The 14,732-nt window shown below is 35.8% G+C and overlaps 1 protein-coding gene across 1 annotated transcript; it reads right to left on the bottom strand.

The window, feature by feature from the left end:
- Window positions 1-3,860: 3,860 nt before the first annotated feature.
- On the bottom strand, window positions 3,861-13,829 carry LOC149223644 (hsp70-Hsp90 organizing protein 1-like). Its single transcript, XM_089385899.1, has 9 exons — window positions 13,596-13,829; window positions 6,518-7,406; window positions 5,896-6,184; window positions 5,431-5,516; window positions 5,166-5,336; window positions 4,936-4,988; window positions 4,719-4,785; window positions 4,513-4,572; window positions 3,861-4,332 (listed from the first exon to the last, which is right to left on the bottom strand). Exons 2-9 carry the CDS (start codon window positions 7,382-7,384, stop codon window positions 4,219-4,221), a joined length of 1,707 nt encoding a protein of 568 aa, XP_089242025.1. The 5' UTR covers window positions 7,385-7,406; window positions 13,596-13,829; the 3' UTR covers window positions 3,861-4,218.
- Window positions 13,830-14,732: the final 903 nt, after the last annotated feature.

Below are 14,732 nucleotides of genomic sequence, written 5' to 3'. Positions count from 1 at the left end.
GTTTACCACTCTGTATTGCCGGCCAAAGGACCTAAGAATTTTGCCACAACACCAATTCAACCCAAGTGGAATCCTTTCTTCCTGGATTTTCAAATTTTATAACATCCTTCTCACTAAAACTAGAGCCTTCTTCACCTCAATTTCTTTCTTTCTTTTGACATCGGGTCATCGCAATTTCTTTCTTTCTTTTGACATTGGGTCATCGCAATTTCTTTCTTTCTTTTGACATTGGGTCATCGCAAATTACATGTGCCAACTTTAACTGAAATTTCAAAACAGTGTGCAATAAGATATCCAATTCCTAGCCTCCTGAGGGGAGGAAGACTAGACAGATTCTATTAGACTTCTTTTCAGCAGTTTCCAGACATATTTTATCATCCACAATCAGTCAAAAAAGACTGAGATTTTTGTTGTTACTTACAGAAGATCAAAACAGCAATCATATGAGCCATCAGGATTGCTCAAAGCATACAGAATGTAACTTTTTATTTTCTTAATAAAAAGTTTCGCTTTTTTCTTCGGAAAAAAAAAAATATCCAATTCCTAATCTCACCAAGTATCATAGCTAAGCTAAATTTTTCAAACACCCTACAAATTGCTATACCATGAATAATTTTTAATTTTTTAAGCAAAAGTAAGAATCACATTACAATCTGCATTTAATTATATCTATAATTCTTATTTCAATCTCTACTCTTAATTCTTAATTTTTCTAACAATCAGACCAACCACAATCAAATCAACCTAACCACAATCAAATCAACCTTTCATTTTGTTAAGGTAGTAATTATGGTTCTAAGATTTATGTAGTGTGTTTTTTCAAAAATTGATTTTTTTACTAATATCATTATGTTAGTATTTATTATTTAATAATCAAAATCTGTTATCATAATAAGATGAATCACGTTGTAGATTTAAGACATCGACATCGTATGTAACTCACATTTGAGTACTACGAGTGGTTCAAGAGATGTGAAAAAATGTTCCTTTTCAATGTGAGGACTATTTAGCAAGATGTCCTCGCTGTTTGCAAAAAAATGAATTTCCACATTTTAAGTTGCATATCAAATCAACCCCTTGGCATATGCACACAGAATAAGCAGGCTAGGTTATTAACAAAGGCTAGGTTATTAACAAAGAACAAGATTGAGAAATCTTTGATGATTCAAGCCAAGACACTCAAAGCAGAAGCAATGCAGGTTGTATCCTCCATCTTAACAAGATCACATAATTAATACCCTAAGATTTGGTGATTTGAACCTAGTGATCCAAAAGGATGAATGGCCCTGACTTGTATTTAAATATATTGATATAAAAAAATCTTAATGATTAAATAAGAGCCACATCAAATAGCTTCGAGGCAATATTTTGCACTTTATATTTATACAACAAAATTGAGGGATATCAAATCTCAAGTGAATCACTTTATAGAGGTAATATTTTGCACTTTACATTTATAAAACAAAATTATTGAGGGATAAATCAAAATTGAGGATATCAAATCTCGATTGCACTTTATATTTATAGAACAAAATTGGGGGATATAAAATCTCAGGTGACTGGAAAGTATAGTTGTTATCTCCCTCGTAAATACAGTTGTAATGGCTATGTGCCTATGAAGAATGTTTATTAACACTCAGAAAAAGATGATTTCCTTTAAAAAAAAATTGATAAACAAATCAATTAAAATTGATAAACAGATCAACTATCAAAAAAATGAAGAATGTTTTATCAACTCTAAAAAAGATGATTTCCCTTGATAAACAGATCAACTATCAAAAAATTATTATTGAATGGCGCAATGATTAAAGAAGAATTGCCTTCAAAGTTGCAGGTTTGCTTTTGTAATTTCTTAAAAAAAAATTGCAAGACAACATGATTACGCTATTTTTTATAATTTCTATTCTAAATATTTATTATGAAGTAAATATAGAAGACGAATATTTAATAAAAGCTACCTGCCCACATACCTAATCACTCACGTGCCTAATGAATTACCTACATGCAAGTTGCTCAATTAGCCAACAAAATTTATTGCCTACAACTGCCACTTCATTATACTGCTCTTGCATGCTTTCCTTAAATACTCGTTAAATAAACTAAATATGCCTCCATTCTTTCCGGCAACCACCCATAAATTAAAAATAATAAAATACACCTGGACTCGTCAGATAAACGTGCGCCAGGGACTTGTCTCAAAGTCAAACTCAGATTAATTTGCTCAAACATGGCCACCACGGTAAATGATTAGACACCATTGTCCCTAAGACATTCACCAGAGAATCAGAGAAATGTTTGTAGAGAAACAAAAAAAATGCAGAGAAATGTAAAGGCCAGTGCGAGGGAACTGTTTTTAGAGACAGAAATGTAAAGCCAGAGAGCTGATTACATAGTTAAACTTACCCCTTAATTTGGTCAAAGATAGACACCATAGTAAATAACCAGACATCTAAGATAGCCTAATCAACTTGCCATAATTCTCAAGCCACCGACACATATCAGCATTATTCCCATAGTAGACGTCACAGGATACGCTATTCAAACTAAACAGACTTGCCATAACTCTCAAGCCTCAGATACGAATCAGCATCACATAGCATAATCAACATTTAATCAGCAGAATTACTGGACAAGGGCAGGCTGTCAGACATGCAAGATATATTATTTAAACGAGACAAAAAAACTTGAATTGGATAAAAAGAAGACACAAAGAATAACCTTTTTTTAAACTGAGATGACAGACTCAGCACAATATAGCATGGAATATCGTAGCTGATCCCATTGTTCTGCGTTAACCTAGATAAGCCTGTTTTCTGGATGATGATTATAGCTAGCTAGCATTGATAAGCCTGAGCATCATGACTTCGGCAAACAAGGTTTACTCATTTCCTATGGTGATTATAGCGAACGTTGATAAGCCTGAGCCTTGTTCAATTTTTGTTTCATTTTAACCAATTCAATTATACTGCTACGTGGCAAAATAAAGCAGAAGTTCTGAACAATGTAAAACCCATCTAGTTTCATGAAAATTTCCATATATTGTATATGGCTTCTAATTACAAGGTTATCACAAATATCATGTCAACAAGGCGAAAAAAGTGATCCTTTGCGAAAAGAGGTTTCCTATCGATTGACCATCAATATCTACAAAACAAAAAACAAAATACTAAATAGATTAACACACATCTTGCTTGAAATGAATCTATGACAGGGTAGACGACTTTCAATCTTGACTTGCAAAGTTGCAACCCTTGATCAGTTTTAAGGCTATAGCACTCATAAAACATATATATATATATATATATATCGCTTGAGGTCCCTTTCAGATCAGTTGTTACATTTAACAATGACGGGTTTAGCAATCCTTGAGCAACTCTAGGGATTAGCACACCCATAAAAAAAATAAGGCCTTTGTTAGGTGCTATAAGCAACAACGACAGCTTTATGTTAAAGGGCTGTGCATTGAAGTTCTACAACCACAACCATTTCAAAACCCACACGTTGCATCTCCAAATGTTTCATGTTTCGAATAATTGTTAGCATTACCAAGTTCAGCGGGTAAATAACGCTCATTGGATAAACAGTATACCTTTCTAGATAATTGAAGGGATCGCCAAAGAGAATCTGAGGAGACATCTTAACAAGAATTGTTTCAAATAAAATAATTCAAGACACGTGCATCATCCTTGCAGTGGAAACCTAAACAAGTAAGCCTTAATCTTCGCATCAGATGTTATTCTGTTATCTTGCAGATTTTAGTTTCCCTCTTGCTGTTCAAGTGGGCCCTTCTTTCATCACAAGGCCCCATTTTAAAGAGGGATTTGAATCATTCATTTCTGGGGAATCATAACACAGGCACATAATGACCAACTCAACTTGAAATCACTCATGAGATTTTGAAATATTCAACAATCCTATAGCAATTGGACAGGATTGATTACTGTTACACGGAGCAGTTTTCTCAAGACCAATAAAAAGATACAATGCTTGAACATGATATTACGGGTCAAAAAAACAGATAATTTACCAGATTTTCATCTGGCATTTCTACCCATCAAAAAGTACAGCAGCTTGCCAAAAACTATATAAATCCAAATCTCAGTTCCTAGAATAAATTTTGGCATGCATTTTATTGAAGGCTCTTTCAGATACAAACAAAAGGCAAGTGTTCTCTACAAATTCATAGGAAGAGCTTTCTGAACAAAACAATGGCCCTCTTCATCTCACTTGTACAATACCCGCACTCACAAGCTTCTGAATCTTATGCATTACTTCAGGATTCTTCAGATGATCCTGTGCTGCCTTTGGGTTCTCTTGGAAATCCATTAGAATCTGGGAAAAGGTAGAACATCAATTAGGGAATATAAACACTAGTCTTTCTGTCCACGCTGAATCAGCAAGCATCATCTACCATAATATTTTCAAACGCAATCTTTAACGAACAAGAATGCCATTAACTATTAAACTATTAAACGAACGAATTAGCCTTTAATAAAAAAGGCTTCACGTTACCTGTCTCATAACAGGATCCGAAAGAATATGCTGAATATCTGGATCTTGCATTGCTTTTGCCTGCAAATAATACAAAAGCACAATAATCAATAGCACTTCACTATTATTATCACCATCAAATTCAAAGCAATGGAATAACTGAAACAATCTCCTAATCCCAACCCTAGCATCCAAACGATTACAGACAACAAAGTTCAGAAAATCACCTGTCTCTCCTTCATTTCGTCAGGGCTTATATCACCCCTGTTGGTTTTGTTGATTTGCTCAATACATCTGCATGTAATACATAATAGGAATGAGCTTATGTGTCTGGTAAAATAACTTCTTGTCAGCGATGAAATTTTAACTACAATATATAGGATTAAATAATACATGATAATGGACTACTTATATTAGGCAATTTTACTATATTAATTATCATACCTCCGGACACCTTCTAACAGTTCCTGGTTGTTTTCATCAAGTTTGAGACCTTCCTGTTACAAGTCAAATAATACATACACACTTATGGCATAAGCACAAGAAGAAAAAGGAAACTATATGTATGATATGGTATTTGCCCGCTACCCTGAGAAAAGAAAGACAAAAGATCATAGACTAAAAACAACAAAAACAATTACAGTTCGAATACCTGTTAGCGAAATATAGCCTACCTGATAGGTTTCCAAGGCTTTGTCATATTCTTTCATGAAGAACTGAATAGCAGCTTTCCTTGAATAGCCTTTTGTAAATGATGGATCCAACTCAATACACTTATTTGCATCCTTGAGACCTTCTGGCAAAGCTGCAAGCTTCGTATAGCAAGCTGCTCTGTTACTGTATACCTGTGTTTACAGATGCATGGAACTAATCAAACCAAAATCTCAACCATTGGAACCTTACCTAAGCACACATATAAAAGATAATAAGACTGCTTACCCTCGCATCATTGGGATTTCTTCTAAGAGCTTCAGTGTAATGCTTTATAGCCTCTGGATACTGCTGCTGCTTAAAGAATTCATTTCCTACAATACAAAATTCTTAATGACTAAGGTACAGCAAACAATCTAGATAGCTAGAAACTGATGTCAACCAACACAAACATATCCCAGCTACACAGTGCAATTTCGAGTATCCTTCCAGGTCATGTAATATTGAATGATAAAAATAGTAGTCAAATGAATAGAAGCAAAACATTGACTTGAAAACCAATCACACGGCCACGTCCTTTCTAATTTCAGTTGTCTCGGAATATTATTCATCTTTAGCTATCCCCTTATAATGCACCAAAATCATTGAGCATCTTTCTTGACAAATTCAGAGCCAAAGAATTGTTGATTTCTGCTACCTCCCCATCCAAGATCATGCCAAATCATCACATGTAACCAAAAATACATCTCATACCTTTCTCCCGCTCTTCATCCGCCAACTTTGGATCAAAATCTTCCTGTTGTTCCAAATCTTTCTTTGCTTTCTCAGCTTCATTAAGTTTCTTCAATGTATCTGGATTACGATGTTCTGTAAGTGCTTTCTGGAAAGCTTCAATTGCTGGCTCATAGTCCTTTGAACATTTAGCCATCTTAACATATGCAGTTCCTTTTCTAGTCAAAGCCCGTGCAATCATTTTATAATCTGAATGAAGCTCCCTCCCTCTTTCGACAGCCTTGTCACAGTCTTTAATGCAATCTTCATACTGTACAGAACAGACAACCTATTGATTACCAGATTCTACAAACAAGGAAAAAAGAACATGCAAATGATTTTTACAATCACGTGTAGGCAACATAACCTTTTATCCTAAGCACTCAAGACGCAGAAAGCCAGTTTCTTCCAAAAGCAAGCTACCTTGATACCAAGCACAACCATTTTTAACATCCTAGCATTTTATATTCTATTCCTACAGGACTTAATTTCTCAATAGGCTTCATTTCTACATTTTGACTTCAGCATCCTAACTGCATTATAAAAATTTCAGAACCATCCCCCCTAAAACACCCTCTAAAGAAAACAGTGACCAGCGACCTACCTTCCCCATTTCCAAATAGACAGCTGCTCTGTTTGTTAAGAAGGAGATATCTTCATCATCCAGATCCATTGCTTTCGAATAATGCTGAATAGCAACCTCAAAATCTTTTTTCTTATAAGCTGCATTTCCAAGTTCCTTTTCCTTCTGTGCCTCTGCTTTCCGAGCCTTCTTCTCTTTCTCCTCATCTGGAATATCCATTGGTTCTGGCTCTGGCTCTGGCTGAGGTTCTGGTTCTCGTTTTGGCTGTGGCTTGGGTGAACTAGTATGCTCAAAAGCATCCTCCTCTGATGTGGCATTACGTAAGTTAACATTTAGTAACACACCCAAAACCTGCATCATGCGTTGATCATTAAGATACATATTAATGTTGTTAGGATTTTTCTGAACATCTTGAATCATCTTAACAAAATCAGGTTGCTGCAAATATAATCTTGTTTTTGGGTCAGCTGTTAATTTTGCCCACAATTCTGGCCCCTGGAATATGTTTCCAAATGGAGAGGATGCAGCCCGAGATCTACTTGCTGCCTGTGCATCAGCAAGGCCTGATTTTAATGCTTCATTTGAAGGATCAAACTCCAGGCCCTTTTTGTAAGAAGAAATTGCATCATCATATTTTCCAAGCCCAACATATGCTGCCCCAAGCCTGCTGTAGCCCTTGGACCAATCTGCCTTAATTTCCACTGTCTTCTTAGCATCCTGAAGAGCTTCATTATACTTATTTAATGAAGCATATGCTGCAGAACGATTTGAATATAAAACATGATTGGTCGGAGCAAGAGCTATGGCTTCAGAGAAATGTTTTATAGCTTCCTCGTAGTTTCCTGAAGAAAATGCAGCATTTCCTTTTGACTTTGCTTCATCAGCCATTTCTTTCTTCAAACCTAACTATCTGCATTGAACAAGTCAAATTAGAAAACTCAATAATCAAACAAATTCACATTTTCTTGTGGAAAATAATGTATTATTTGACACTCTGGTCAGAGCATAATGAAAAGAAACCCCCAAAGTAAGAGAATACTTGAGCCACGTTCCAACCAAATGTTGATATGCAACAAACAGACATTAAACAAAAATTCAAGATTTTGCAGATAACTCAAGTTTTACCATAATGTACATCAGAATTTTAGTTACGATGTTAAATAAATGCTGCTAGGCTCTCTTAAGATTGGTGTTCTTAAATAGAGAAAATGAAACTTTCAAATGGCACACAAATGTCACAAATTGGTCCCAAACCACAGACATGGTTAAACAATTTGAAGAGAAACAGTAATCAATTTCCATGTCAATTTTAACATAACCCTTTTTACCTGGGCAAGCAACAATCCATGCCCATGTCCAATTCACCTAGCCCTTTTTACATGTCAGTTTTCTTCCTAGCTCTAATTTCTAACACATGATCTCTTCATGTTTTTCATCAATGACCACTGTAAAATCACATAGCCTTTTTCACATGTCAATTTTCTCTCTATTCCCAATCTCTATCACATAATCCCTTTGTGTTTTTCAATGAGCTTAGAACAAAGCCCCAGAGTTCATGCATTGGGCCTGAACAAAAAATAACCCAAGCCCTTAAATCAATAGCAAAAAAATTTACGTTACTTTAGAGTCTAGACACACAAAGGATGCACTGCAGACTTATGATTAAAGAGGGGAAATGAAATTGCTATAAAAATGTAATTGCAAGACAATAAGGACAAAAGGTAACACTGCCACAATTATCTGCCAATAAGGCAGACAAAATTTGCCTCAAATTACTTCACTAACACTTGTTATCTAATCGAGCACTGCCCCTCTATTTTTTAACCTCCTTATGGAATTGTATAAAATCTCTTCAAACTCATCAAGCAAAGGTGTTAATTAACAAGAACACATTCCCTTGAACTTCATCCAGCATGCATGAACGTCAGATTATTCAGCCACACAACAATTTTCAAAGTATGATACATGGCTTCAAATCCTGCCTACTAAACCCATTCCTTACTGTAACACTACCACAATTATCTGCCAACAAGGCAGGCAAAATTTGCCTCAAATTATTTCACTCGTTATCTAATCAAGCACTGCCCTCTATTTTTTTACCTCCTTATGGAATTGTACAAAATCTCTTCAAACTCATCAAGCAAAGGTGTTAATTAACAAGAACACATTCCCTTGAACTTCATCCAGCATGCATGAACGTTACATTATTCAGCCACACAACAATTTTCAAAGTATGATACATGGCTTCAAATCCTGACTCCTAAACCCATTCCTTACTGTTCATATAATAGAAATCTGAGTACCATATTTGTCTCAAGTGTGGGATAGGCAATGCTATCTACAGTAATGAAAATAATAATATTGAGCCACACAACCAGGTGCACAAGCTACCTTCGGAAACAATAATCAGTGTCCATATCAATTTTAACCTAACCCTTTTTACCTGGGCAAGCAATAATGCATGTCCATGTCCAATTCACCTAGCCCCTTTTACATGTCAGTTTTCTTCCTAGCTCTAATTTCTAGTGTTTTAATCAATGGCCATTGTAGAATCACATGCCTTTTTTCACACGTCAACCCAATCACATAATACACTTGTGCTTTTAGATGAGCCTAGAACAAAAAGCCCCAAACAGAGTCCATCCGTTGGGCCTGAACAAAATATAAACCAACACTATCCCATGAAAGACTATGACAATTCACAGCAACCTTCAAACTTCCAACAGCAACCTTGAAACTTCCAACAATGACCGATGTAAATTCAGATAGCCCTTTTCACGTGTCAATTTTCTTTCTAGCCCCAATCACTATGACATAAACCCTTTGTGCTTTTTCAGTGAGCTTAGAACAAAACCCCAGTTAGAGTCCATCCACTGGGATTGAACAATTAGAGCATTTTGAAGGATTTAACAAATATAGAGCATTTTGAAAGATTGAACAAATATAGAGCATCTTGAATTAAAGACCATCTCACGAAAGACAAGTGCCCCATAATTTTGGGAATCATCTATCAAATGTTGTATTACTATCATAGTATTCAAAACCAGCTGGTCTAAACCAGTCAAACCGGCCAATTCATTAGCCTTGGCCATCAAACCGGTTGAAAAACCCAGTTATTTGAGCAGCCCAATGGTGGTCTGACCGGCCATAAACCGGCAGGCTACAGAACCCACAAATGTAGTTTTGTGAGTTTCAATGCCATTTTGAGGGAAATTTGGGGTTGTCTCCCTCCAAAAACATCCCCTGTAAGAAAAGCATGCCTCCAGTCTCATTTGCCTCGCACATACCAACCCTAGCAACACAAATAATCAATGGTAATGTTAAATTTTAACATTACCATGAAATGACTCAGGATGTTTGAGAGTGGTTTCAACCTCACTGGATTTCATATTGAGAAACCAGAATTTTAGAGTTCACTCAAAATTCAGCAGACTTGATTATTCTCAGGATTTCATGGTTTGGGGGCTTGCAATGTTTCCATTTGATTCTATCATGCATGAGGGTACGAGATTGTCATTTGATCGAGAGCATGAAGCCCTTTAAGAACCTTGATGTTGGTAGCATTGTTTTTCGAACTTTGTTTATGTTGGTGGTATTGATTGTTGAATTCCTCTACCATGGCCTTAACAAGAATGTACCCTTCACTCAAAGGGAAATAATTGGCCAAGCTTTTCCTACCACATTATAAGGTTGAGGAGATGAACCCTTCACTCAAACCAAAATCACTGGTTAGGCATGTTAAACTTTTTCAATTTTTATCATATAATAAGGTTGACCAATCCAAGTCTGAAGACTCTGAACGACATGATGTTTATGTATCTCTTGCTGATGATCCCATTTCGAGTAGCACTGAATCAATGATGAGTTTCCTGAGTGATCAAGTTGATCAGTGATTTGTAGTTTTGATGTCTATTTTTGCTGCTACTACTACCACTACTGATTAGGTTAAAGAGAAGTTTTAGGAGTCTTCAAACACTAAGCCAGTTTATTTATGTAGCTCATGTTGATGATCCCTTTTCTAGTGGTGGTGATGAATTTGATCATGATGAGGAGTGATCATGTTGATCACTAATATGTAGACTTGTACCAGGTCAGTGACCCCATAGCTTATAGCATTGTTTTTTGGACTCTAGAGGTCATTTAGAGCCTCATTGATTATGTATTTTGTTGCTGAATTGTATTGCACTCGGTGTCAATTTGATATATTCACCTTTACCTGGTATATAAATGAGAAAACTTTGAATGTTTTATCTCTATTGTTTGGAATCATGGTTTTAAATCTTAAAAATAGTTTTTTTCATTAAAAACTGATTATTTCATATATTTTTTTAAAGACTGTTTCATTGAGATCTGACCAGTCTCAGTTTGACCAGTTATGATTTGAAACCCAGTTTGAGTCACTGGTTCCGGTTTTGAATACTAGGACCACTATCACAATTCACAAAAACCGCAAAACCCATCAACACAATGCTGAACACAGACAGAGATGTGTACATTATGACAGATAAGCCATAATACACATGGAATAGGTAGCACATTAGTGCTCACATCTTTGTACATAAAACTAAAGGTGGCATTAAAAGCTATAGCTTTTTACCACTTAGATAAATGTATAAATTAAATTAATTTTTCTAAGTGTCAATTTATTTCTATCCCCAAGCCTCTAGCATGTAATTCCCTTCTGTTTTTCAATGAGCTTAGAAAAAAACTCTAAACAGAGTCCATCCGTTGGGCTTGGATAAAACATAAAGCCGCTCACATCTTTGTAGGTAAAACAAAAGGAAACAATTAAAGCTACAATAAAACTTCTCACCACTTGGGTAAATTAAAAGAGTTACAACCGACACAAGTTTATGCTCCATAAACCTGTGATTCAATCCCAAAGAATACCATACGAAGGGGATATCATAACATGGACAAATCTAACATGTTCCACAATATCCATAAATTACAATCATCTTGATTCAATTATATTGGCTCACATTCAGGGGAAATTTTTGGAGAATCTTCTAGCCCTAATCCTGCAAAAGGCAATCTTTATACCACTCGAACTACTGATTCACCCTCAATCCATAATTGATCAAGGTTCCTACAAATCTAGTTGCAATGTATATTCAAGTAAAAGAAACTTTAAAAAGCTTGTTTATAAAATCCAACAACATTCAATATTTGTATATTTATAAATAAAGGTACTCTTTTTCTATTAGCACTATAACCTATAATGCACACACAGCTTTCAAAATTGATCTTACAGTAATCGAGCCTCCATTCCTTAGCCACAAGCGTGCCTTAAAATGTAAAGCTATAATTGGAAACTCTTAGTTACTTGAACAATTTCATCAGAACTAGGCACCGAAGACCACACACACAGCTCTCAAAATTGATTTTACAGTAATCGAGTCTCCGTTCCTAAGCCAAAGGCGTGCCTTAAAATGTAAAGCTATCATCGGAAACTCTCTTAGTTACTTGAACAATTTTCTATTTCATCACTAGTTCACCAGAAGCCAGGCACATGAACATACGACACCAGGAACAAATCACAGATATCCTTGAAGCCATCAGAACTAGGCACTGACGACCACGTTCCCCACACTGACCCTGGCAATTTTTAAAGTAGGGAAGCTTCCAGGGCGAGAGAATGATAGATTGGAAGTTGATGCACCAGACCCAGAGCCTAAGAGGAATTGACAGAATCACAGAATAATAGCAAGATTGATACACCAGCCACTAACTTGTTCCATAACCCCAGCAGCTGTTTAATCTTTGGTTTTTCCAAACGTGTTTTTCATTTAAGTATAGGGGGTTTACGCAGTGCATTATATCAGATATCATTTTTGGGATTCAACTGCGTTAAGTAAGTCATTCAGGTATGGCCATTTCTATGAGAGGTAGTCGTAAGTACTAATTTCTCATTATTTGAATAGTTCACTTAGCACCAATTGTGCTCCACTCGCCATCTTAGTCATAAATGCTTAAATTCGTTTCCTAGATTAAATATATAAAAACAAAACCAGACATACATTATATATCGATTTAGATAGTGGACTCATTTTTCCATCAAATTTGAAGTCAAAAAAACATTTGTATTCTTTCTACTTTGATTTTATGAAGTTCAAATGTAATTCGCTGAACAACGGCAACTTTTATCATACTTCGTTGCAATGTTGAATTCTTTCCAAATTACATTATCTCGGATTGGAAAACACGAACCAGGGAACAAGGTTCCTATGATGAGAGTCTTAACTATTGAACGTTTTGGGAAACTATGCGTCACTACTGATATTTTTCTACTAGGTTTTGGTAGTTAAGGGAGGTTTGAAGTAAGTTTCGAGGCTTGCAATGTCCAAGGCCGGTGGTAGTTATGATACTCTTGCAAGCCTCTTTATATCATGAATCTTCATTTGCAGGAAAAGACTTGATAAATTAAACGAAACAAATCCAAAAAAATAGAAACAACCTTACCCCAAAAATCCTAGAGAGCAGAACACCTCCAAACAAAAACACAGAAAAGTAAACAAATGCAAAAACATCAATTTTCATCCACTTGATTTAGATTCTCTTGTTTGTCTCAATGCTTCGATATAATTTGTTGAAACTTCAAAAAGATCAAAGGACAAAAAAAACCACTATTGCATTAACATCAAAACTCAACATAACTAACCATCAGGATAAATTAAAGTAATTAAAAAAAATAGTTGAAATTTCCGGAAAATATACAATTACAAAATACGACTGCAAAAACGGGCATTGCCGTTCCACCCCCAATAAATTATATAAAAGAAGAAAAAGTTAAGCCAAGCATTGGTATGCCAGCCCAATTACTTATATTATAGAAGTAAAGGCTAAACCCTAATTGACGTGCCCAAGCACAACTCCTGTAATCAATTATTTCCATTTTCATGTCTGTAAAACCCTAATTCTAACTCCATCAGGACCTTAACAATTAAACCCAACAAAGCATAATAATCAAATCCATATCTGCTAAAAAGTGCAGCAAAATGCTCTATTGCGAAGATCACACGAACGAGCAAGTAGTATAAAGAGGCCAGGCGAACCTCTTTGACAAAAAAGGGTTAAACTAACATTAACGAAAACGTACCTTGCTAGATTTTGTGCTAATAACACAGAGATAGAGATGAGCATAAACAAAGCGCCGAGGATCCAGTTAGCCGCAGGGCAAGAATCATGCCACATACAACTGAAATACCAACTAATACATCTGAGATAGATAAAGAAATGGGGCGTGTCACTGGGGGTTTGGAGATAGTTCTAGATATTAAGTGCTTTGGAATTAGGTCTTCGCGTCCACTAACGAAAGATTTCCTTCTCGAACTTTCTTTTAAATGTCGTCTCAACCGGCTGTTTTCCTTTTCCCGTTTGGTGACGGCGAGTCCTCCTTTAACGGTAGAAATGAAATTGTTTGGCTTTAGGGCCCAAAAAAAGGGTACATAGCGCCTACCTCTCCTCGCGGGAGGCGTGTGAGTCTCGGCAATGTGCACCCGATAGAGTTATCCCCTCTCCTAAGGTGTAGGGTGTGTTCTAGGATGAGATCCAATGAAGCCCCCTCAAGTTTTTTGGGATATGAAGGTTTTTGGGATATGTAAAAATTTTGTAGTATATTTAATATTTGTTCTCTTATTTCATGATGGTATTGTGTTCACTATAAGCATACTTTAAGTTATGGTTAAAATCTAGGGGATAGGATTTGGGTTTATGTATATATATATATAATCTAAGTAGGGAAAAAATATATATTTATCAAAGTCATATAATTTAATTGGATTTGAGTTTGAGTTTGGGTTTGGTAATTATTAGGTATTGTAAAAAAAAATTATGAGGTTTAATATTATATATAGTATATGAGACATTTTGTTTTTTAAATTTTTGTCAAATTTACGATGTTTTGAATGGAGTTTTCTAAGGATAGTATAGTCGAAACAGTTTTAGATTTGTGGCCTGTAAGGGTAGAGTAAGGTTGAGTGGTTATTATAACCAATCCAACCTCTTCATCTCCTCCTCCTTTTGACATTGAGGCCTTCAACCAGCTGGTAGTGAATGGACCCAGATACTATAAGGCCAAACCCTCTCGGTTTGTTAAAAAGATGGATCAAAATTCCAAAGGTAGAAGTTTTGGCCCCTTAAGCTAGATCGAGGGCTCTTCAATTGGTAGAAAGAGGATCGGTGGGACAATTTATGGGGTTATGGCCTTCCCCTGGCTAAGTCTGATTATGGGTAG

Source organism: Pinus tabuliformis, chromosome Q (assembly GCF_031772625.1).
Source record: "Pinus tabuliformis cultivar Carrire ecotype Pingquan chromosome Q, CPIR1, whole genome shotgun sequence".
NCBI lineage: Eukaryota > Viridiplantae > Streptophyta > Pinopsida > Pinales > Pinaceae > Pinus > Pinus tabuliformis.
The sequence above is the reverse complement of the archived record's forward strand: the minus strand, read 5'-3'. Positions and strand labels throughout refer to the sequence as shown.